At 42.9% G+C, this 22,458-nt stretch overlaps 1 protein-coding gene across 4 annotated transcripts in view; it reads right to left on the bottom strand.

Annotated features, from left to right (window-relative positions):
• Nucleotides 1-22,458, bottom strand: part of limch1b (LIM and calponin homology domains 1b) — a 109,265-nt gene that overhangs the window by 14,462 nt on the left and 72,345 nt on the right. For 2 of the 4 annotated variants that reach the window (XM_063000871.1, XM_063000869.1), the window contains exons 9-16: nucleotides 11,857-11,892; nucleotides 9,630-9,756; nucleotides 8,752-8,906; nucleotides 8,250-8,655; nucleotides 6,412-6,771; nucleotides 3,483-3,588; nucleotides 2,038-2,063; nucleotides 1,583-1,696 (exon numbers count right to left, since the gene is read on the bottom strand). In XM_063000871.1, the coding sequence (XP_062856941.1) occupies nucleotides 1,583-1,696; nucleotides 2,038-2,063; nucleotides 3,483-3,588; nucleotides 6,412-6,771; nucleotides 8,250-8,655; nucleotides 8,752-8,906; nucleotides 9,630-9,756; nucleotides 11,857-11,892 (1,330 nt within the window). The remainder of the gene's footprint in view (nucleotides 1-1,582; nucleotides 1,697-2,037; nucleotides 2,064-3,482; nucleotides 3,589-6,411; nucleotides 6,772-8,249; nucleotides 8,656-8,751; nucleotides 8,907-9,629; nucleotides 9,757-11,856; nucleotides 11,893-22,458) is intronic. The other 2 variants (XM_063000870.1, XM_063000873.1) reach the window with 2 other exon arrangements.

The following is a 22,458-nucleotide window of genomic DNA, read 5'->3' as shown; positions in this document are numbered from 1 at the left end:
CTCCATTACACAGTTTCTGTCACCCCACCACCAATATAAGTGCCATACAAGATGCAATGACATATATGTACACAAAATATGTCATATATTACATATTACATATATTATACATGTATATTGTTTACCTATTGTTTACCGGGGTGTCCAAACTACGGCCCGCGGGCCATTTGTGGCCCGTTACCCTTTCTGAAACGAACTGTGAGGTACACTATATTGCCAAAAGTATTCGCTCGTCTGCCTTCACACGCATATGAAATTGAGTGACTCCCATTCTTAATCCATAGGGTTTAATATGATGTTGACCCACCCTTTGCAGCTATAACAGCTTCAACTCTTCTGGGAAGGCTTTCCACAAGGTTTAGGAGTGTGTTTATGGGAATGTTTGACCATTCTTCCAGAAGCGCATTTGTGAGGTCAGACACTGATGTAGGACGAGAAGGCCTGGCTCGCAGTCTCCGCTCTAATTCATCCCAAAGGTGTTCTATCGAGTTGAGGTCAGGACTCTGTGCAGGCCAGTCCAGTTCTTCCACACCAAACTGGCTCATCCACGTCTTTATGGACCTTGCTTTGTGCACTGGTGCGCAGTCATGTTGGAACAGGAAGGGGCCATCCCCAAACTGTTCCCACAAAGTTGGGAGCATGAAATTGTCCAAAATCTCTTGGTATGCTGAAGCATTAAGAATTCCTTTCACTGGAATTCACTGAGCTCCTGAGAGCGAACCCATTCTTTCACTAATGTTTGTAGAAGCAGTCTGCATTCCGAGGTGCTTTTATACACCTGTGGCCATGGAAGTGATCGGAACATCTGAATTCAATTATTTGGATGGGTAAGTGAATACTTTTGGCAATATAGTGTATTTTAGAAATTAAAGTTGGCCCACAGGTCATTCCTAGTTTGAACACTGGGTGTCGCTATCAAATATACCACTGCACATCTCATTTTCTCATCAATAAAAGGGGTAACGATGTTACACTTGCATTAATGAACTTCATGATGGTTGTGTGCAATTTGTCATGTAACTGGCAGCTATTAGGTCTGTATTTATGTTTTAAATTGTTAAGGTTCTTCCTAGTTGTCTTTATTCTCTGTTGATTCCCATTCTTCTCTTGTACTGCTGTAACAAGTTAATTTCCCTGAGGGGATCAATAAATTCTTATCTTATCTAAAGTCCTGTAGAAACGTGTTCCGTATTTGCTCAGTTTTTACCCTTTGTGCTCTGCCAACCCCTGCGGTGGTGGGATGGTTAGACTAATCTGTAAGACTAGGATACCCTTTTGATTAGTGCCCATCGAGGATGTCAGATTGTTAAGTAGTCAGATATAGAATATTTTACCTCATTTAATAAAAAATAAGCATCTGTAGCATTGGCATTAGTCAGTTTACTGTGCTTGACATGCCACCGATTGATCTAACAGTCTCTTTATTACCGAATTTTTGGGATGCATGTAAACAAACATAGTGATAAAATTGAATTAGTATGCATCAGGAGTCAAACCATGCATTACAGACGCTGCTTTTGCTCTTTGCATAGGGTTTGTTTCCAGAGCTGCAGCAGCACAGGTCAGGCTAAGGCCTTTGTACCTGAAGCGCACGTTCCTGCTCCTGCTGCCACCTCGCCTGGCGTTTGCGCTCTTCCTCAGGATCCCAAGAAAAGTGCTCACCCCGCTTCACCAAATTTAAAACCACAGGAGCGACCTGACCGTACCGTTTTACATCCACACACACACACACACGGAACAAAACAGGAAGAAACGAGGGACGAGGGGGCAGACACAGTTGGTTGAAAACTACAGAGAGATGATGTAAAGAGATTTTGCTTCTTCCCATCTGGTTTACATTTGATTGTATAAATAATAATGAATTACCAAGTACATTTATACATCAGTAAATAAATCTTAATAAAGGCTTAATTCTCTAATTATGAACACCAGGTACAGTATAGTAATTTCTTTGGATTTTTATACCAGATGAGAAACAGCACCACAGGTCCTCTATAAAGAGAAAAGAGTGAAGAAGGTCGTAATGCTTACACTTACATTTCTGTGTTGTTTCTCAACAGGTTCTGTAAAAAAAGGAAACGTTATTAGAATATACACCAAAGCACAATGCACGGCACATTTGAATAAACCTAAAATTGCTATGGGGGGGGGGGCGGGGGGGGGGGCTGGAGCTTATCCCAGCTTTTCAATGGGCGCAAGGCACACAGTAACACCCTGGACGGGGCGCCAGTCCATCGCAGGGCAGACACACATACATACACACACACACACGCAGACACGGGGAGAACATGCAAACTCCACACAGAAAGAACCTGTACCACCCCACCTGGGGATCGAACCCAGGACATTGCTGTGAGGCATGAGGCGACAGTGCTACCCACTGAGCCACCGTGCCACACACGATTTTAAACACTGGTTCATGTTCTGGCACCTTGAATGGCCAAATAAAGTCCAAGCAGAAATGTATTTATTTATTTATGTGGTAATTAAATCAAGTCACATCAAAGTTTATTGTTACATTCATAGTCATACACAGTACAACTGGCTGTGAAATGCTTTTGTTAATGCTTGGCCACATTGGTAATTAAAGGGAAAAACCGATTACTTAAAAATAAAAATAGAATTATAGTAATTCAATAATTCATAAAAAAATAATGATTATTTAAAAAATATAGCGTATACCCATTTTAGCGTAGTCAATTTGTCTTCCCCAATATTTTGCAGTCGAGGAGGGTATGTTGCTGCTCACGCCTACTCCGACCCACATGCAGCCCTTAGCAGAACCCTTTTTCACCCATGAATTCTGCACAGGCGCCTCTCTATCTGCCAATCAGGGTCCTTATACAGCGTTTGAAGACCCCGCCCACACAGTTCGGTCATCCCGCCCTAGCAGAATCGTGTCTGCTGCAGGCACTGCCAATTATGCCCGCTAGATGGCGCCCAACCGACTGGTGGCAACGCTGAGTTTCAAACCGAGGTGTTCAGAATCTCTGCGCTGGTGTGCTAGCAGAATATCTCACTGCGCCACCTTTTTTATTTATTACTTACTCCTGATGAAAGTCACAGTTATGAAGCCATCGAGGCTGCTTATTTACAACATGTAGTTTAGTGCAGTAAAGACGTAACTGTGTTAGAAATGGTAGAAAAAACATCAAATTGTGAAGCACTCACAGCAACCCACACATGAACTTCAGAGTAAGTGCAAACCACACCACAGTGATTTGGGAGTTAAGGAGTCAGTGATGTATGTGCGTTTAGCCAGTGGGAATTATAAGCGGGGAAAATCAGTTTACCTGATGAATTGAAGAATTCCCAGCGTAACTTAGGGTTACTGGATATGGTCGTTAGCTGGACACAGTGTGCCAGCTCTAGATACCAACCCAAAGCCAAAAACATTAACAGGTAAGGCACTGTTCGACCTCCAAACAAACACCAGGCAAGAATACCATGATAGAAAATCTCACTTATTAACAGTGACTGACCTGTTACAGAGGATCCCGGTCCTGAACTGGGATCAGATTTTTCTGGACTGAATGGGACCCGTTGGTTTTCAGGTCTCTCTGTGGGTTCCAGTGCTGGTTTGGTGACCTACAACATCAAGCACATTAAATAAAAAAATAAAATAAAGTACCATATATAAAACCTGATTTAATTTAGCATTTAATGTTTCACATATGTATAGAATTTACACTGTTATAAAATACTTCAGTTTAGGGTTATTTTAAGTTTGACTGACACCTTGTCCATGGTATTTTGCCTTGTGCTTAGTGTGACCAGGATAAATCAGTCAACAAAAATGAACTTTAGACATTTATAGTAACCGCTTAATCACTCACTCACTTTCTAAGCCGCTTATCCTAATCAGGGTCACAGGGGGTGCTGGAGCCTTTCCCAGGCTCCCCCAATGGGAGCAGGGCACACAGAAACACCCTGTACAGAGCACCAGTTCATCGCAGTGATGGATGTAACCAGTTGTACATATTATTTACTGTCTTAGAGGTTTTATACACAGATCAGCCATAACATTAAAACCACCTCCATGTTTCTACACTCACTGTCCATTTTATCAGCTCCACTTACCATATAGAAGCACTTTGTAGCTCTACAATTACTGACTGTAGTCCATCTGTTTCTCTACATGCTTTGTTAGTCCCCTTTCATGCTGTTCTTTAATGGTCAGGACCCCCACAGGACCACTACAGAGCAGGTATTGTTTAAGTGGTGGATCATTCTCAGCACTGCAGTGACACTGACATGGTGGTGGTGTGTTAGTGTGTGTTGTGCTGGTATGAGTGGATCAGGCACAGCAATGCTGCTGGAGTTTTTAAACCCCTCACTGTCACTGCTGGACTGAGAACAGTCCACCAACCAAAAATATCCAGCCAACAGCGCCCCGTGGGCAGCGTCCTGTGACCACTGATGAAGGTCTAGAAGATGACCGACTCAAACAGCAGCAATAGATGAGTGATCGTCTCTGACTTTACATCTACAAGGTGGACCGACTAGGTAGGAGTGTCTAATAGAGTGGACAGTGAGTGGACACGGTATTTAAAAACTCCAGCAGTGCTGCTGTGTCTGATCCACTCATACCAGCACAACACACACTAACACACCACCACCATGTCAGTGCCACTGCAGTGCTGAGAATGATCCACCACCTAAATAATACCTGCTCTGTAGTGGTCCTGTGGGGGTCCTGACCATTGAAGAACAGGGTGAAACCAGGTTAAAAAAGTATGTAGAGAAACAGATGGACTACAGTCAGTAATTGTAGAACTACAAAGTGCTTCTATATGGTAAGTGGAGCTGATAAAATGGACAGTGAGTGTAGAAACAAGGAGGTGGTTTTAATGTTATGGCTGATCAGTGTATATATTACTTATGCACAAGTTTAAAAGTTGAAACATATTAGATGCTATAAAAATCAGGTATGCACACCAGAATAATCCGTTGTAGCGACCCCTAAATATAGAAGCAGCCAATAAAGTTATGAAATGATATTAAAAGTTAGCGGACCCTTAGTATATGATTAGGATTTAAGCTCTTCACAGCTAGTGCTGCACGTTATGGTTATATCGTTTACACCTAACCCAAATCCACTGTTATTTAGTAACACGATAAACACTGAATGGTTGTTATACACAACTTCATTAGATTTATACTTAATAAACACATTTTAACTAAACTAATAAAAAAATAGAAGAATAAAAGTGGATAAAGTAAATCTGGAGTTTCATAATTTCACTATGCACTTAATGATCTCCTTCAGCTTTCGGCTGCTTCCACTAGGGGTCGCCAGAGAAATGATGATGTTCAGGACATTGCAAGATGGAGATGATTCTGTCATCCCAACCACCTACACCGATCAGGCGTAACATTATGAGCACTGACCGGTGAAGTGAATAACACTGATTATCTCTTCATCACGGCACCTGTTAGTGGGGGGGATATATTAGGCAGCAAGTGAACATTTTATCCTCAAAGTTGATGTTAGAAGCAGGAAAAATGGTGAGTTTGACGAGGACCAAGTTGTGATGGCTAGACGACTGGGTAAGAGCATCTCCAAAACTGCAGCTCTTGTGGGGTGTTCCTGGTCTGCAGTGGTCAGTATCTATCAAACGTGGTCCAAGGAAGGAACAGTGGTAAACTGGTGGCTGGGTCATGGGCGGCCAAGGCTCATTGATGCACGTGTGGTCCGATCCAACAGACGAGCTACTGTAGCTCAAATTCCTGAAGAAGTTAACGCTGGTTCTGATAGAAAGGTGTCAGAATACACAGAGCATCACAGTTTGTTGCGTATGGGGCAGCATAACCCCAGACTAGTCAGTCAGGAAGGTGGTCATAATGTTATGACTGATGGGTGTACATGTCCTCCCTAACATTCATAACACGTCTCCCTATATAACTCTCATCCCTCCTCTGCACATGCTCAAACCATCTCAATCTCTTCTCCCTGACTCTCCAAAACATAACCTTAACCTGCCCATCCTCATCACTCCTAATGAGGATCATAGCATCATCGCTGCCAGAACAATGACACTCAGACTTTGCAGCAACAGTTTAAGGAAGGCCCTTTCCTGGATGCTCCTCTTTAAGAGAGTGACCTTTATGTGATCCTTTCAGCTGCCAGTCTTCTAAGAAGACTTAAAAATTCCCAGAAGAATTTAAAGTATGTCTGTGGGAATTTGTGCATTTGTATGACAACAAAGCCTTAGTTGATGTTCCGGTTCATTCCAAAGCTGTTCAGTGGAGCTGAGCTCAGGATGTAAAAGCAGGATGCTTTTCTATTCTGCACAGGGTCAGTCATACTGGAAAGGGAAAGGGCCTTCCCTAATCTGTACAATACAAGGTTACAGTATAGCTCTAAAACAGTTAAAGAGCAATGAAGAAAAAATAAATAAATGTGCAAACCGTTGGCATGTAGGTGGGTCGAGTCGGCGGTCCTCCTTTTTGTGTGTCGTCTTCCCTCGACCTCTCAGGTCCTGGTCCTGTCTTGGTCTCCGCCCTCTTCAACTGCTCCAGGTTCAGATTGCGAGTCGCAGGTTCTGATGGTTCTTGTATGGATGTAGACGGAGCATCTGAAGTCTTCATGTCTGTGCTGTCTGATTCTGTGTTCTGGTCAGGTGACGGGTAGAAGAGCAGAGGAGAAGAATCTCCCTCACTGGTTTTATCCTCCTGTTCCTCTCTGTGACTGTCCATCCCACCGTTTGGCTTTTCTCCGGTGTCGTGGTTCTTCTCTGTTCCACCGTTCACTCGAACCATCGCATCCTGCTAAACAACAAACGAGTTCAAATGTACCGACTGAAGAAAGAAACGTTAGAATAAATTACAGCTGAATGTGTGTGGGCTGTAACTCCCCACATCATCAGTGCTGAATGGGGGATTTCAGCAGAGCTGATAAAAGTGACCACTCACATACACAGAACCCAGAACACTGACACCTATTCAACACACTCCCACTCTGTACACTGTCCATGCCATCCACCAGAGGGCACTATAGCTCGATCAGGCTGCGTTTAAAACGCTTTCTTTACAATTTATCCAAACTGGCAGGTTTTTGTACCTGTTTAATCATTTACTTTTAGACTTCAAACTACTGATCAGCTGCAATGAAGCTGCTGGGTGGGTGGGAGTGGTTGGTATGTAAACCACTGCAGCTAAACCGGTCTAAATTGAAACCCAGTCCACTCTGTAAACACAGTATTGTAATAAACAACAATAGATTTAGGTTGTGTTTATATTTTAGTTCTGTTATACTTTTAGTTCTGGTTTATGTTTTAGTCCTGGTTTATACTTTAATCATGGTTTAATACTTTAGTCCTGGTTTATACTTTAGTTATGTTGTACTTTTAGTCCTGATTTATATTTTAGTCCTGGTTTATGTTTTAGCCTTGTTTTATCCTTTATTCCTGGTTTATATTTTAGTCCTGGTTTATACTTTAAGTCCTGGTTTATACTTTAGTCCTGGTTATAATTTAGTCCTGGTTTATATTTTAATCCTGGTTCATATTTTAGTCCTGGTTATAATTTAGTGCTGGTTTATATTTTAGTCCTGGTTTATACATTAGTCCAGGTTTATCCTTTATTCCTGGTTTAATACTTTAGTCCTGGTTTATAATTTAGTCCTGGTTTATACTTTAATCCTGGTTTATACTTCAATCCTGGTTTATATTTTAGTCCTGGTTTAATACTTTTGTCCTGGTTTATATTTTAGTCCTGGTTTAATAGTTTGGTCCTGGTTTATATTTTAGTCCTGGTTTGATACTTTAGTCCTGGTTTATATTTTAGTCCTGGTTTAATACTTTAGTCCTGGTTTATATTTTATTCCTGGTTTATACTTCAGTCCTGGTTTATACTTTAATCCTGGTTTATATTTTTTTCCTGGTTTATACTTTAATCCTGTTTTATACTTTAATCCTGGTTTATATTTTAATCCTGGTTTATACTTTAGTCCTGGTTTATATTTTAATCCTGGTTTATATTTTAATCCTGGTTTATACAAGGGTTCTTCAAAAAGTTTCCGCACTGTTTATTTTTGGAGAACTGGAATATGACTACTGGCAATCATGCCCTAAGCATATCTACATGTTCTAAGTAATACTTCTAGTGTAAACAAACATTTTTCTTCCTCAATATCGTATAATAATATATTAGGAAGCATAAAAAAATTAAAAAGCTCAGCTAGTATGTAAAGCCTGAAGCATCCACAAAGCAAGTCTGTTAAATATATACACTCAGAATGTCTGTACCTTGGTTCCTCTGTCGTGCCTTAAGGGTTTGGGTCCGAGTAAAGACACGCTTCTGCCTGAGCGCGCTCCTCCTGAACCTCCCCCACCGTTTCCCATAATCCCCTGTTCCATATCGTAGCCCGGCACTCTGGCCTCCACGGTGGCGGTGAACTTGGGTGCGGGTAGTGACTGCTGCCGGAGGTACCGGAGCGGGTTGGGTGATGACGTCGAAGAAGAAGAGACGTGGTCAGAGTGACGCGTGGGATCAGCCGAGACGCTGCGCTCCAGGAGCGGCGGCAGTTTGAGCTGCTCCATTATGGCCTCGCTGATGGTGAAGCGCTGGGAGTAATGCTGCAGCACGGCAGCCGCCTCCTCCGGGGTTCGAGCCTTTTGGTAGGCCGCGTAAAGTTCCTTCTCACGAAGCTCCCTAAAGGACAGAGAGACGGACACGAGAACAGATCTACATCTAAAATCTACCTGTCCCATTTAATCTGATTTAAATAAAGAACAAAACCGAGCGTACTTCTCCTCCACTATCTCTCTGTAGGTCTTGATACTCTTGCGCCGTTGTGATTCTTCATCCACACTCATCAGTCTCTCCATCGTCTTCCTCTCCTCCTCTTTCTTTATCAGGTCCTGGGATACGCTCCTCCTGCGACTCTTCCACTTGGCCAAGTCCTGAACACACGTACGGACACATGCATGAGTATCATACTGCACTAGCATGTTGTGTAGGTAGTGCTGTCGTCTCACAGCGAGAAGGGCCTGGGTTCAAGTCCTGTGTCAGCGTGGGTGGACTTTTATTTGATGTCAGACAGGATGAACCTGAGATATTTCATGTTTTATCTGCTCAACTTCATTTCATTTGTTAATAAACATCCATTTCTGCATTTCAGGCCTGCAACACATTCCAAAAAAAGTTGGGACGGGGGCAATTTAGGGCTAGTAATGACGTAAAAAAAGTAAATACTGATGTGATTCCAAACAGGTGATTGTAATCATGGTTCAGTACAAAAGCAGCATCCAGGAAAGGCTTTGATGAGTAAAGATGATCAGAGTTTCTCCAGTTTGTCCACAAATGTGTGAGAAAATGATAAAAATGTTTAAAAACAATGAACCTCAAGGAAAGATTGGAAGTGATTTGCATATTTCTCCCTCTATAGTGCAGAATATCATTAAACCATTCAAGGAATCAGGAGGAATTTTAGTGCGTAAAGGCCGAGGGCGCAAAGCTTAATCTGAACGCCGGTGATCTTCCATCCCTCAGACGGCGCCACATCAAGAACCTCCACTCAACAATAGCTGATATAACCACATGGGCAGGGGGTAACTAAACAGACAATGAATGAATAAATGAATGAATGAATGAGCATCTGTAGGGTTAACATCACATCCACTCACGTCCTGCCACTGATTATCCTCATCCTTCAGCCGGTGGTACTGGCCATGGATCAGCTCATGACGTATCTGACTGTGTGGTGACAGCATCCCGTTTTCTTCATTTCTCACATCAATCATGCTCACACTCCTAGAACAAAGAGAGGGGCGAGGGGGCGAGGAAGGGGGGGATAACTGATTTATTAAGGAAGTAGTCATGCAAAAGTTTACACACCCAAACAGGATTTGAGGATTAGATGCAGCCCTTGTGGGGTGTTCCCGGTCTGCAGTGGTCAGTATCTATCAAAAGTGGTCCAAACCGGCGACAGGGTCATGGGCGGCCGAGGTTCATTGATGCACGTGGGGAGTGAAGGCTGGATCGTGTGGTCCGATTCAGCAGACGAGCTACTATAGCTCAAACTGCTGAAGAAGTTAATGCTGGTTCTTATAGAAAGGTGTCAGAATACACAGAGCATCACAGTTTGTTGTGTATGGGGCCTATGCTGACCCCTGCCCACCGCCAAAAGCGCCAACAATGGGCACCTCATAACTTACAGGAATTAAAGGATCTGCTGCTGACATCTTGGTGCCAGATACCACAGCACACCTTCAGGGGTCTAGTGAAGTCTCGACGAGTCAGGGCTGTTTTGGCAGCCAAAGGGGGACCAACACAATATTAGGGAGGTGGTCATATTGTTATGCCTGACTGGTGTATTATAATTATTTTTCATGAAAATCAATTGACACTGTGCATGCGGATATGGAATAAAATGTCATATTAGTTCAAGGAAATGTGGAATTTACTGGGGTGTCCAAACTATTGCATAAGAATGTACATGAAACAGCGTAGCATGTATACATTTTGCTGAGTTCACTGTTCAGATCGTGCAGCTTTATTACAGATGCTTAATGCAGGACAAACACTCAGGAGTCCAAATACCACAAAGAAACACATTTATGTTATTATTACAAAGAAATTACTTACTGTTTAAATATCACACACTAGTTTGGAGAGAAAGCATTCGTCAGTATAGTCAGATAAAGTTTAAAGCAGTGAGAATGTTAGTATGAGTGCAGAGGAAGATGTTTCTGTGCTCAAGCTCATGTCGCAGAGTTCGATGTTTGTTTTTATGGACCTGGTACCGTTTTACCAGTCTTGACTGGCATTTATAAAAAAAAATGCAGTAAAAGCTTAGCAAAAGCACATTCTTTGTGCTAAAAGTTATTTCCCCAATAAAAGCCATTCATTCATTCAGTCGCAGTGGGTACAATTCACTGGGCGAAAGGTAGGAAACACCCTGGACAAGTTGCCAGTCCATCACAGATCAAATACACACACACACATACCTAGGGCAATTTTGTATCTCCAGTTAACCTGATTGCATGTCTTCGGACTGTGGGAGGAAACCGACACAGGGAGAACATGCAAACTGCACACAGAAAGGACTTGGACTGCTCCATCTGGGAATCAAACCAGGACCATCTTGCTGTGAGGTGAATTAAAGATTGGGAACCTAAATGGGTATTCAGACTCCTTTTGCATCGTGCTGGACTAGGAATGCACTGCACGATTACAGAACATTACCAGTAGATGTCTGATGTATGGAATTATTCTGTGTGGGATTTTATTTGTGTGGGATTTTATTTGTGTGTGGATTCTGTGAGGGTTGGAGTGGGACGAGACTTCACAGTGTGAGTCAGATATGAGTCGGCGTGAATGAGGACAACATACTGAGGAAGTTAAATAAGCCAAATAAATTCCACACTGATCATAAATGTGGTTTAGTTTTACTGTTTTTGATGTTGGTGGCTTGGTCGCTTTTTATTCTGTAGGGTTTTTGAAGCAGCTAACTACTGCACGCCAACTTGGGTTTGATTCTTGCTACCGTTTCTCTGGTAATCTGGTTTCCTCCTACCTCATACAAAACATGCAGAAGGTGAATTGGCTACTTTAGATTGACCCTGGGTGTGAATAAGTAAAAGTGTCAGTGTGTTATGCCCTGAAATGAACTGGTGCTCTGTCCAGGGTGTAACTCCTGCCTTCAGCCCAAGTGTGGCCATACAGGATGTGTGTGTGTGTGTGTGTGTGTGTGTGTGAATAAGACACCAGTATAAACATGTGAGTGCCAGTTAGCGTGTTTACCCCGTGGTTAATTGCACCATGCTTCTGTGCAGCTTTTGCGATGCCAACCTGAGCGCATGCAGGCGCAAAGCATTATACAAGCAAACAGGGCATAATGAATGGACTTACTCTGGGTCATCAAATACACTATCTCTCCGGCAAAATCTACAACGGGTGAGACATAAAGCAAAAATAATCACAAAGATTTATTATTAAATACAATAACTGGTCAGAATACCAACATACAGTAAGTACAGTATACCAGCATCAATATACCAGAGATCTGCAAATAAAAGACATGCATCATTACAGAGTCTTCAAAGCTATACAGCGGTACCTTAAAACTCAACATCAGTTGGTTCTGGAAGTGGCGTTGAGTTTAAAAGGTGTTGAGTTTCAAGGTATTTTTTCCCATAAGGAGGTTTGGAAAACCTGTTGATGTGTTCCATGGTCCTGTGGAACTGCAGATATTTTAGACTGATGTAAAATAATGAGGTTGTTTTTGACACTTATACACTAAAAATAACACAAATATAAGATAAAAACACTGAAATACAATTAAAAACAGTTAAAATCAATAAAAATACAATAAAATCTGCACTTTAGCTTTACTTATTTATTGTTTCCTTATGCTTCTTAATTGTAGAGATGCTTAATCTGGGAATACCGTATTCCATTCAGTACCAGCGCATTCACATGAGAAGCGGCACGTTAGCTTTTAAGCTGCTTTTTAACAATAACTGTTTCAGACTCGAAAAAGCTGATTCTGATTCTTACCATTTCTCAGAAGCTCGAGCTGTAACACAAGTTTAAAAGTGAAACAGGGAGGAAAATCCAGAAAAACACAGATACATGTGGAGCTTTCAGACTGGATCTGACGTTTTACTGCACCGCTCAAGTCGAGTGCTGAACAAAGCGACTGTTCATTGTTAATTTGAAATTAAGTAAAGAAACTAAACATGTTGAGTTTAAGGGTACAAATTTCTCGACGAAGGGTGTTGAGTTTCAAAGATGTTGAGTTTAGCGACATTGAGTCACAAGGTACCACTGTATTTATATAAATTATACAAAATCTGATGGTAAAAATGCATTTTAACATAGTAAATTAAAGTAAATTAAATGCTTATTAAAGTAAAATAAAAGGGTCTCACAGCTCAGTCCATTTATACAACCAGTAAACTCACATTTATAACATTCATAAATATATACACCGATCAGCCATAACATTAAAACCACCTCCTTGTTTCTACACTCACTGTCCATTTTATCAGCTCCACTTACCATATAGAAGCACTTTGTAGTTCTACAATTACTGACTGTAGTCCATCTGTTTCTCTACATGCTTTGTTAGCCCCCTTTCACCCTGTTCTTCAATGGTCAGGACCCCCACAGGACCACCACAGAGCAGGTATTATTTAGGTGGTGGATCATTCTCAGCACTGCAGTGACACTGACATGGTGGTGGTGTGTTAGTGTGTGTTGTGCTGGTATGAGTGGATCAGACACAGCAGCGCTGCTGGAGTTTTTAAACACGGTGTCCACTCACTGTCCACTCTATTAGACACTCCTACCTAGTTGGTCCACCTTGTAGATGTAAAGTCAGAGACGATCGCTCATCTATTGCTGCTGTTTGAGTCGGTCATCTTCTAGACCTTCATCAGTGGTCACAGGACGCTGCCCACGGGGCGCTGTTGGCTGGATATTTTTGGTTGGTGGACGATTCTCAGTCCAGCAGTGACAGTGAGGTGTTTAAACACTCCATCAGCGCTGCTGTGTCTGATCCACCCATACCAGCACAACACACACTAACACACCACCACCATGTCAGTGTCACTGCAGTGCTGAGAATGATCCACCACCTAAATAATACCTGCTCTGTGGTGGTCCTGTGGGGGTCCTGACCATTGAAGAACAGCATGAAAGGGGGCTAACAAAGCATGCAGAGAAACAGATGGACTACAGTCAGTAATTGTAGAACTACAATGGTAAGTGGAGCTGATAAAATGGACAGTGAGCGTAGAAATTTTACTAATTTACTAATGTAAAAGCCAATGAAATAACAGCATAATATTATTATTATTATAATTAGACAGTTGGGCGTCTACACAGACAGGATTGGCTATGTCTGGGTTGGGGATGGATGGCCAAATGCCACCTTGTGCCAAGTATTTTGCAGTGAGACCAGGCCTGCTGGGACCCCAAACAGGATAAAGGAATAAAAAGGAAAAAAGAGACACTCTTCTGTCTTCTATTATTATTATTATTAGTAGTAGTAGTAGTACTTGCTGTAACAACCACTTCCAGACACAAGAGGGAAACCTAAACAAACTCAATCGCAGTAAAATGTCACGTCTCTCCTTCGAATGTGAAGCTGGTGTTGAATCTGTGATAAGGCCGCACCAAGAGGTTAAACATACACACAGCTGCTCCCATATTTAGGTGTCGCCACAGCAGATCTAGTCTGCATACCAAATTTGGTATTTAAAATCCAGGCTTGGGACCGTTTTCATTAGTGCCACCTCTGAACCCAATCCAACCACTCATGGTTCTAGGGTATTTAAAAACTCCAGCAACGCTGCTGTGTCTGATCCACTCATACCAGCACAACACACACTAACACACCAGGCAATTGTCAGTGTCACTGCAGTGCTGAGAATGATCCACCACCTAAATAATACCTGCTCTGTGGTGGTCCTGTGGGGGTCCTGACCATTGAAGAACAGGGTGAAAGGTGGCTAACAAAGCATGCAGAGAAACATATGGACTACAGTCAGTAATTGTAGAACTACAAAGTGCTCCTATATGGTAAGTGGAGCTGATAAAATGGACAGTGAGTGTAGAAACAAGGAGGTGGTTTTAATGTTATGGCTGATCAGTGTAGATCTCTATCTCTTATATGCAAGTAGAGGATGCAGCACTTGTATTTTACCAAAAGTGGCAGGACTACATGCATCGTCCCTGATGGAGTGCATGATCATAGATGATAATAAAAAATATAATAATGATCATAAAATAAAATGCTCCAGCAGGCTCAGAGACGGGGCTCACGTTGGTGAGAGATCTTTCTCCAAGCATGAGGGTCGCTGTAACGTTTTCTCTTCAGGCTCCACCTTCTCTGTGTGGCTGGTATGCTTGGCTGGTCCAGGCACAGGAAGAAAGTGATCGCGACCTGGGCTGCCGGGACTGGTCGCGTCAGTTGTTGGTGTTGACGGGACCTCTTGGTCCCTAATTAGTAGAGGACAAGGACCCGGGCTGGCTTCGGACGGTGGACTGAGAGGACCGGTCACTATGATGCTTGTCGTTATAGAATTGGTGGTCGAGGATGTAGGGGGGAGCTCCTCGATGCCAGAGTGGACCGGGCTACTGCTGAGAAAACGATCGGATAGTCAGCATGAACGACAGTCAGCAACAAGAGTCTGCAAGCCAAGTGAAACGTATCAGAGGAGAATGAACACACACACACACACACACACACACACACCATGCTCAGTACAGCGTGAAGAAAAAGACGTGTTGCGTATTACTGGGTGTGTTAAATCACAAGTGGATAAGACGCCATCTGTAACCTGTCACCACCATGGAATGACATAATGTAATAATGAGCATCGACGCATTTATACTTCACAAGTTTATAACCACAATACACTATATGAACAAAAGTATTGGGACACCTGACCATGAGCTTGTTTGACATCCATTACACCCCTTCACCCTGCCAAATGTAAACCAAGGATTAGTAAATTCCCCTAAATAATTACATCCTCATCTAGATGATGTTCGACAGAATGGCTTTTCACGTCTCCATAAAAGAGCCGCTTCTTCTTCACTCGGCACACAAACGTTCCTCTGTTGCCATCAACTGGCACTGGTTCTATCCCACCCGAAATCACAAGTGCCACATGCCTAGCATGACGGGCACAGACCAACACCAGCCTCCCCATGGCAGCAGATCCGCAAACACACACACACAGACATCGGATGTCAGAGTGGAATATTACCATGGTGAGGGCAAAAAAAAGCCTGGAATCTCATGAAAAAAATGACCAGACGGACACTCGATGCATGCGGATCTGACACAGATACTGTGCTCGTTTCTCCAACAGCACTGCATGAATGGGGTCAGAGGATTGCTGGATCTATTTTTGATCTTATTTGAACATAAAAGCCACAGCTACAACAAAGGCTCGGTCTTTGGTCCTTCAGCATTGAAGACTAGATTATATGTATTGTATGATCATTTTTGATCGTTTCCCCTTGCTGGGTCTTTAGTCTGACACTTCAGATAGTCACATACACTATATGGACAATATAGTGTTTATATAATTACATGCTTCCAACCTTGCAGCAACAGTTTAGGGAAGGCCCTTTCCTGTTCCAGCGCGACTGTTCCCCTGTGCACAAAGCAAGATCTATAAAGACATAAAGAGAAGCTCGGTTTAGAGTAACTCCAGTGTCCAGCACAGAGCCCTGACCTCAGCGCCACTCAACGTTGCCCAACATCAGCACCCAGCCATTCAAATGCTGTGATCTGTTGATTGAATGGGCACAAATTCCCACAGACATACTTTAAAGTCTTCAAAGTGAGAAGCCCTCTCATGAGAGTGGCTGCTGTTCTAGCTGAAAATGGTCACACAGAGGTCACTCTCTTTTAATATCATTTGTTTTTAAAATGTGGACGTCCAACAAGCTCAGGTCAGGCGTCCAAATACTTTTGGCCATATAGTATAGCCTCGGACAGGCCAATTATTGTACATGTAGGCGCCGTGCTGGCTGTTAGCAGAACTGAGACTGTCAGCTCTGGTGGGTTACCGTGTTTTAAGGCTGTAGCCATGAACCGAACACTGGGGGGAGCTAAAGGTGCCAGGGATGAGGGGTTGGGGGGGAGGGGTGTTTCCCTGCCATCCTAACACATCCGTGCCACATCAACAACTGGGTCTTTATTACGGGAATCTATCCACGATTTTCCAGGCAACCCAATGGGGGCTGCCATGACACCTCCCTATTTCCGTTTGCCAGTTTTTCGTTTCCGGTCGCGTTAGATTTGCTGTAGTACTAACTACAACATTATTAAACTATTTTGGTAAGAACTGCATGGTTTAAATATGAGCTCGGGCTCGACGTGTGCCGCTCTCGAGTGCCACAACAACTCAGAGAAATTAAAGCTGTTATTGGACAGTACATGCTTTAAACACCAGCGGATTTGTAAACACTGTCCGTGCCCTGCGCCTTATGTGTTACATTCCATAATAATATAATAATAATATTAATTATATAATAATTATTATTCATTAATATTAATAATATTATATATAATATCGTATAATGCAGTTTCACTTTGTATGGTCCAAAATTTTAGAGAGCGTTACCCTGTTTGCTGTTCCCAGTTCATTGTTTTAGTAAATTAAACAACGCAACGTATTTTATTCTGTCCCTTCAGCTCCACTTTCCTGCTTTACATCCACTCATGATACATGTATACACTGTTGTAGAAGTAAAAACAATCAACAAATTAGTCGTTATGCATTGTTTATTATTTCAAATGTTTCACAGCAATTAGAATGTTCCTAGGCTCATCCCTACCTTCCACAACTTCCCTAACCCTGCAATGCACGAGCAACCCACCGTCTCGACTATTTTGTTGCTATATAGGTAGTTGTATGCCTCTATGTGCTTTGATAGTTCCGTAGCTCCTCACCGTCTACAGCTTCTGAAAAGACGAAATGGTTCACTATATCAATATAGCTAACCTCATGTCATGTACCCACTCTGTAAGCGTGGGACACTGTCAGAACACGGTCACCACAGCTTCTTAAAATGTCCTTACTGTCGAGTGCTAGGAATTAATAAAGGACTCAGTTTTAACTAAAACAAAACTGCTTTATTGTTCGGAGCATCAGATTGCAGAAACGCAGAACATGCGAGGGAGCAGGGTGCGTTCCAGCAACATACTGAGAGGAGGGAATAAGGGTACACACTTCAAAGTGCACTCGTCTAACACAATGCATAAATAGACAGTTGCTCTACACTTACTATTCAACCACCGAGCGTTTTTGGCCATGTTTGTTAAAAAAAAAAAAACAGTTACGAATGACCACTACTTCTGTGGTTCTGTTCAGAACGTAAACACTGTAACCGGAAGTCAAAAACCGGCTTTGGCTACGAATCATGGGAAAGGTCAAAGTTCAGGAAAATCGTGGATACTGATATTTTTAACTTTGGTATAAATTTGTCACTATGTGGGCACCCTGGTGGCACAGCATAATATTACATGATATTACACTAGTGCACCAGTGCTGGCACTCCGAACTCCCCGAGTTTGAATCTAAGCTCTGCTACCGGTTGGACGGGCGCCCCCTAGCAGGCACAATTGGCAGTGCCTGCAACAGACAAAAATTTACATTTACATTTTCAGCAATTGGAAGACGCTTTTATCCACAGCAACTTACAACTGTGACCATATAGAATCCAAGCAATTAAGGGTTCAGGGCCTTGCTCAAGAGCCCAACAGTGGCAACCTGGCAGATGTGTGGCTTGAACCTGCTTGAACCTGCAACCTTGTAATTACTAGTTCAGTACATTAACCACTGAACTACCACAGTACCTGTTAAGGGGGGAAAAATTGGCCACTACAGTGTGCTGGGTGGGAAAAGACCAGACTAAAAACAGAGCTGGGTCTTCTACACTGTTTAAGGACCCTGGTTAGAAGCCCGAGGCAGCTGTACAGAAGTGGAGGAACGCGGAGATCAGCGTGCGAGTCACAAGAGCAAATCCACCAAAGTATGGGCGAATAAGATGGGGTCAGTGGACTGCGCCTATCAGTGGATAGAGCGTGTGTCAGGCAAATATACCCTCCTCGGATGTGACTGGGGTCTCCAGCAGCGGAAGACTAAATGCATAAATAAAATAAAAACATACATATTGTCACTATGTAAACCAAACTCAATTCTGAATGTGACCCAAAATATGCAAATCATTAGTAAAAGTAAACTGGTTTAAGTTAGCTGGGCCCACTTAAGCTGCTGGGAACCCAGTGTCCTCCAAAGCTCACATTGCTCACATTAGCAGTGATCTTAAGTCCATGGTTATGTAACATCACTCCTTCACTTCCAGCGTTACATCACTCAGTGTGTGTTTGTTCTGATCACAGGACTGCAGGGTCACGTTATATCTTCCTAACATTGTCTCTGAGAGGACAAACCCAGCTCAGCCCAGCGCAGCTATGCCGAGGGTGAAACACAGGAAGCCTGCCCGTTTCCGTCTTCCTCCTGGTGAAAGTGTTTTTGATTTTGTGTCTATGGTGAGAGTTGGACTGTATTTATTAGGACAGAGAGAGAAAAACCACATGAGAATGTAATGTGTGTGTGTGTGGGTGTGAGAGAGAGAAATGTACAGAACCATGAAATTAATCTCTGCCCACATTAATGCATAAAATGTTTGATTTTTCAGATTTATTGTGTAATAATAGCTAGCGGTGCCACCTTTATTTATCCTCACTAACCACTTTATAATGACCAGAGCATGGTGGGATCTTACACCTGTTCAACTACAACTACGAGTAGTTTAAAGGAGCCAATCCACCTAATGCATGTGTTTGGACCTCGAGTCCTGACCTCGGCTCCAGTGAACAGCTTTTAAAAGAACTGAAACATCAACAGAGGCTTTCTTGACAAAAATCAGCACCCAGCCATACAAATACAAATTGAATGGGCACAAATTCCCACAGACAAAGTGAGAAGCCTTTTCAGAAGTGCGGCTGTTTTTCTAGCTGAAAAGATCACACATAGGTCAGATTATTTTAATACCGTTTGTTTTTTAAACAACAAGCTCATGGTCATACACCGATCAGCCATAACATTAAAACCACCTCCTTGTCCATTTTATCAGCTCCACTTACCATATAAAAGCACTTTGTAGTTCTACAATTACTGACTGTAGTCCATCTGTTTCTCTACATACTTTTTAACCTCCTTTTACTCTGTTCTTCAATGGTCAGGACCCCCACAGGACCCCCACAGAGCAGGTATTATTTAGGTGGTGGATCATTCTCAGCACTGCAGTGACACTGACATGGTGGTGGTGTGTTAGTGTGTGTTGTGCTGGTATAAGTGGATCGGACACAGCAGCGCTGCTGGAGTTTTTATATACCTCACTGTCACTGCTGGACTGAGAATAGTCCACCAACCAAAAATATCCAGTGACCACTGATGAAGGTCTAGAAGATGACCGACTCAAACAGCAGCAATAGATGAGCGATCGTCTCTGACTTTACATCTACAAGGTGGACCAACTAGGTAGGAGTGTCTAATAGAGTGGACAGTGAGTAGACACGGTGTTTAAAAACTCCAGCAGCGCTGCTGTGTCTGATTCACTCATACCAGCACAACACACACTAACACACCACCACCATGTCAGTGTCACTGTAGTGCTGAGAATGATCCACCACCTAAATAATACCTGCTCTGTGGTGGTCCTGTGGGGGTCCTGATCATTGAAGAACAGCATGAAAGGGGGCAAACAAAGTATGTAGAGAAACAGATGGACTACAGTCAGTAATTGTAGAACTACAAAGTGCTTCTATATGGTAAGTGGAGCTGATAAAATGGACAGTGAGTGTAGAAACAAGGAGGTGATTTTAATGTTATGGCTGATCAGTGTATAAGGTGATGGTATTGCACATGTGGTACAAAATAACAGCAGTATTTCACTTTTTGCACTTGTACTAAATGTTTAACTATAATCTTGCTAACAAAAGCTATTATTTCCCTTATGTTACATTGTTGTGCTCAGATGGGGTGTTAAGAGGGCACTGTTTGTTAAGTTTGGTAATAGCAACGGGGTAAAAAAGAGGTGCGTGTCCACCACTTATCCTCTGGTGAAGTCAAATTCACAGTATCACCCACATGTTCCAGCTAAAAAGCCTATTTGTAATATTTTTATTCATAAATTCCTTCATAGAAAGAGAAAAAAGAAGAGTCAAAGAAATCCTAATAGTGCAAACGTCTACTGGGCGAACACAAAATGCATCTACAAGCTTGTTCCAAAAAAAGAACCAAGTGTAGAAATATAAGCACGCCGCTGGTTTCGAGTTCTCATTTGGTCGATCTGTCTGCATACACACACTCAGTTGCGTACTCGGGAAGAAACTGGACCCTTCCGATTCCAGGCTTCAGTCAGTTACTGTACACATGTGTTCTCCATCAGCCGCACCATCGGTCGCTCTGCTCAGATCACTTCTGTATTAAATCAGTAATGAAACTCGCCCACACGTTTCTCCTTTGTTTTTAATCTCCGCCATGTTGCTGAGCGTTTTCCTGAACAGTAGTGCCAAACGTATTCCCAAATTATTCTCCAATCATCCAGACGTGAGGGAAAGCTGGCTGTTTGGGGACGTGGGGGCGTGCTGTCTGGGGCGCTGTGTCTCAACATATGCTTTGGCGGTGGTTATGGAGCCTGTTTCTCGTCACGATAATAGACAGACCATCGCAGAACTTTTCACCTAGATGTTTTGGCGAGGTAAAAGCTTCACTGAGCGATTTTTTAGTCTAAATGTTCTGGCAGAGCAAAGCAGTGACAGAAATGAAACAGGTCATAAAATAATCAAATCCAGCTTCCCTGCAACGTCTGTATCTGTTTGCGGTGAAAACGTCATCAGCCACACGTTACACTCAGAGATGAGTGACGAATTAAAGGAAAAACACCACAGAGTTGCCACCAATGAAGTGTTGATGCTTTGATCATGTTTATTGGGACATACACCACGCCAACCAGGCATAACATTATGAGCACTGACAGGTGAAGTGAATAACACTGATTATCTCTTCATCACGGCACCTGTTAGTGGGGGGGATATATTAGGCAGCAAGTGAACATTTTATCCTCAAAGTTGATGTTAGAAGCAGGAAAAATGGGTGAGCGTGAGGATTTGAGCGAGTTTGACAAAGGCCAGATTGTGCTGGCTAGACGACTGGGTCAGAGCGAAGGCTGGCCTACTGTAGCTCAAACTGCTGAAGAAGTTAATGATACCACAGCACACTTTCAGGGGTCTAGTGGAGTCCATGTCTCAACGGGTCAGGGCTGTTTTGGCAGCAAAAGGGGGACCAACACAGAATTACGAAGGTGGTGATAATGTTATGCCTCATCGGTGTAAATGTTCCATTATGAGCTGATCAGTCAGAATTGCTGTAAAATGCCACCCACTGAATTACAGAGCCATCAGATCTCAAGCATGTAGGTGTACAACAGTGGTTCTCACTACAACTAGGATGCCTCGGTGAGCCTAGAGGGAATCACATGTGATGGGAAAGTCAATAGGCTATTAGCATGTCTGTGTGGGTTTCCTCCTGGAGCTCCAGTTTCCTCCCACAGTCCAAAAACATGCAGTCAGGTTAATTGGAGACACTGAATTGCCCTATAGCTGAATGGGTGTGTATGTCTGCCCTGCGATGGACTGGCGCCCAGTCCAGGGTGTTACTGTGTGCCTTGTGCCCATTGAAAACCTAGAATAGGCTCCAGCATCCCCCCTCACAACCCTAAGTGGATGAGGGGTTTAAGAAAGTGTGAGTGACTGAGTGAGATCTCTCGTGATGTCATATCAGTCTATTTTGAAGAACCTTTAGCCCACGTTGGGTCTTTGAGGACGGATAAATATTTGATTCGTCCACCTCAAAGGTGCAGAGGTCAATGGACGATGACTACAAATGATTCTGATTCAGACCAAGTGATGTAGCTCAA

This window comes from Trichomycterus rosablanca, chromosome 8 (assembly GCF_030014385.1).
Source record: "Trichomycterus rosablanca isolate fTriRos1 chromosome 8, fTriRos1.hap1, whole genome shotgun sequence".
Lineage (NCBI taxonomy): Eukaryota > Metazoa > Chordata > Actinopteri > Siluriformes > Trichomycteridae > Trichomycterus > Trichomycterus rosablanca.
This window is presented reverse-complemented; position numbering and strand designations above follow the sequence as displayed.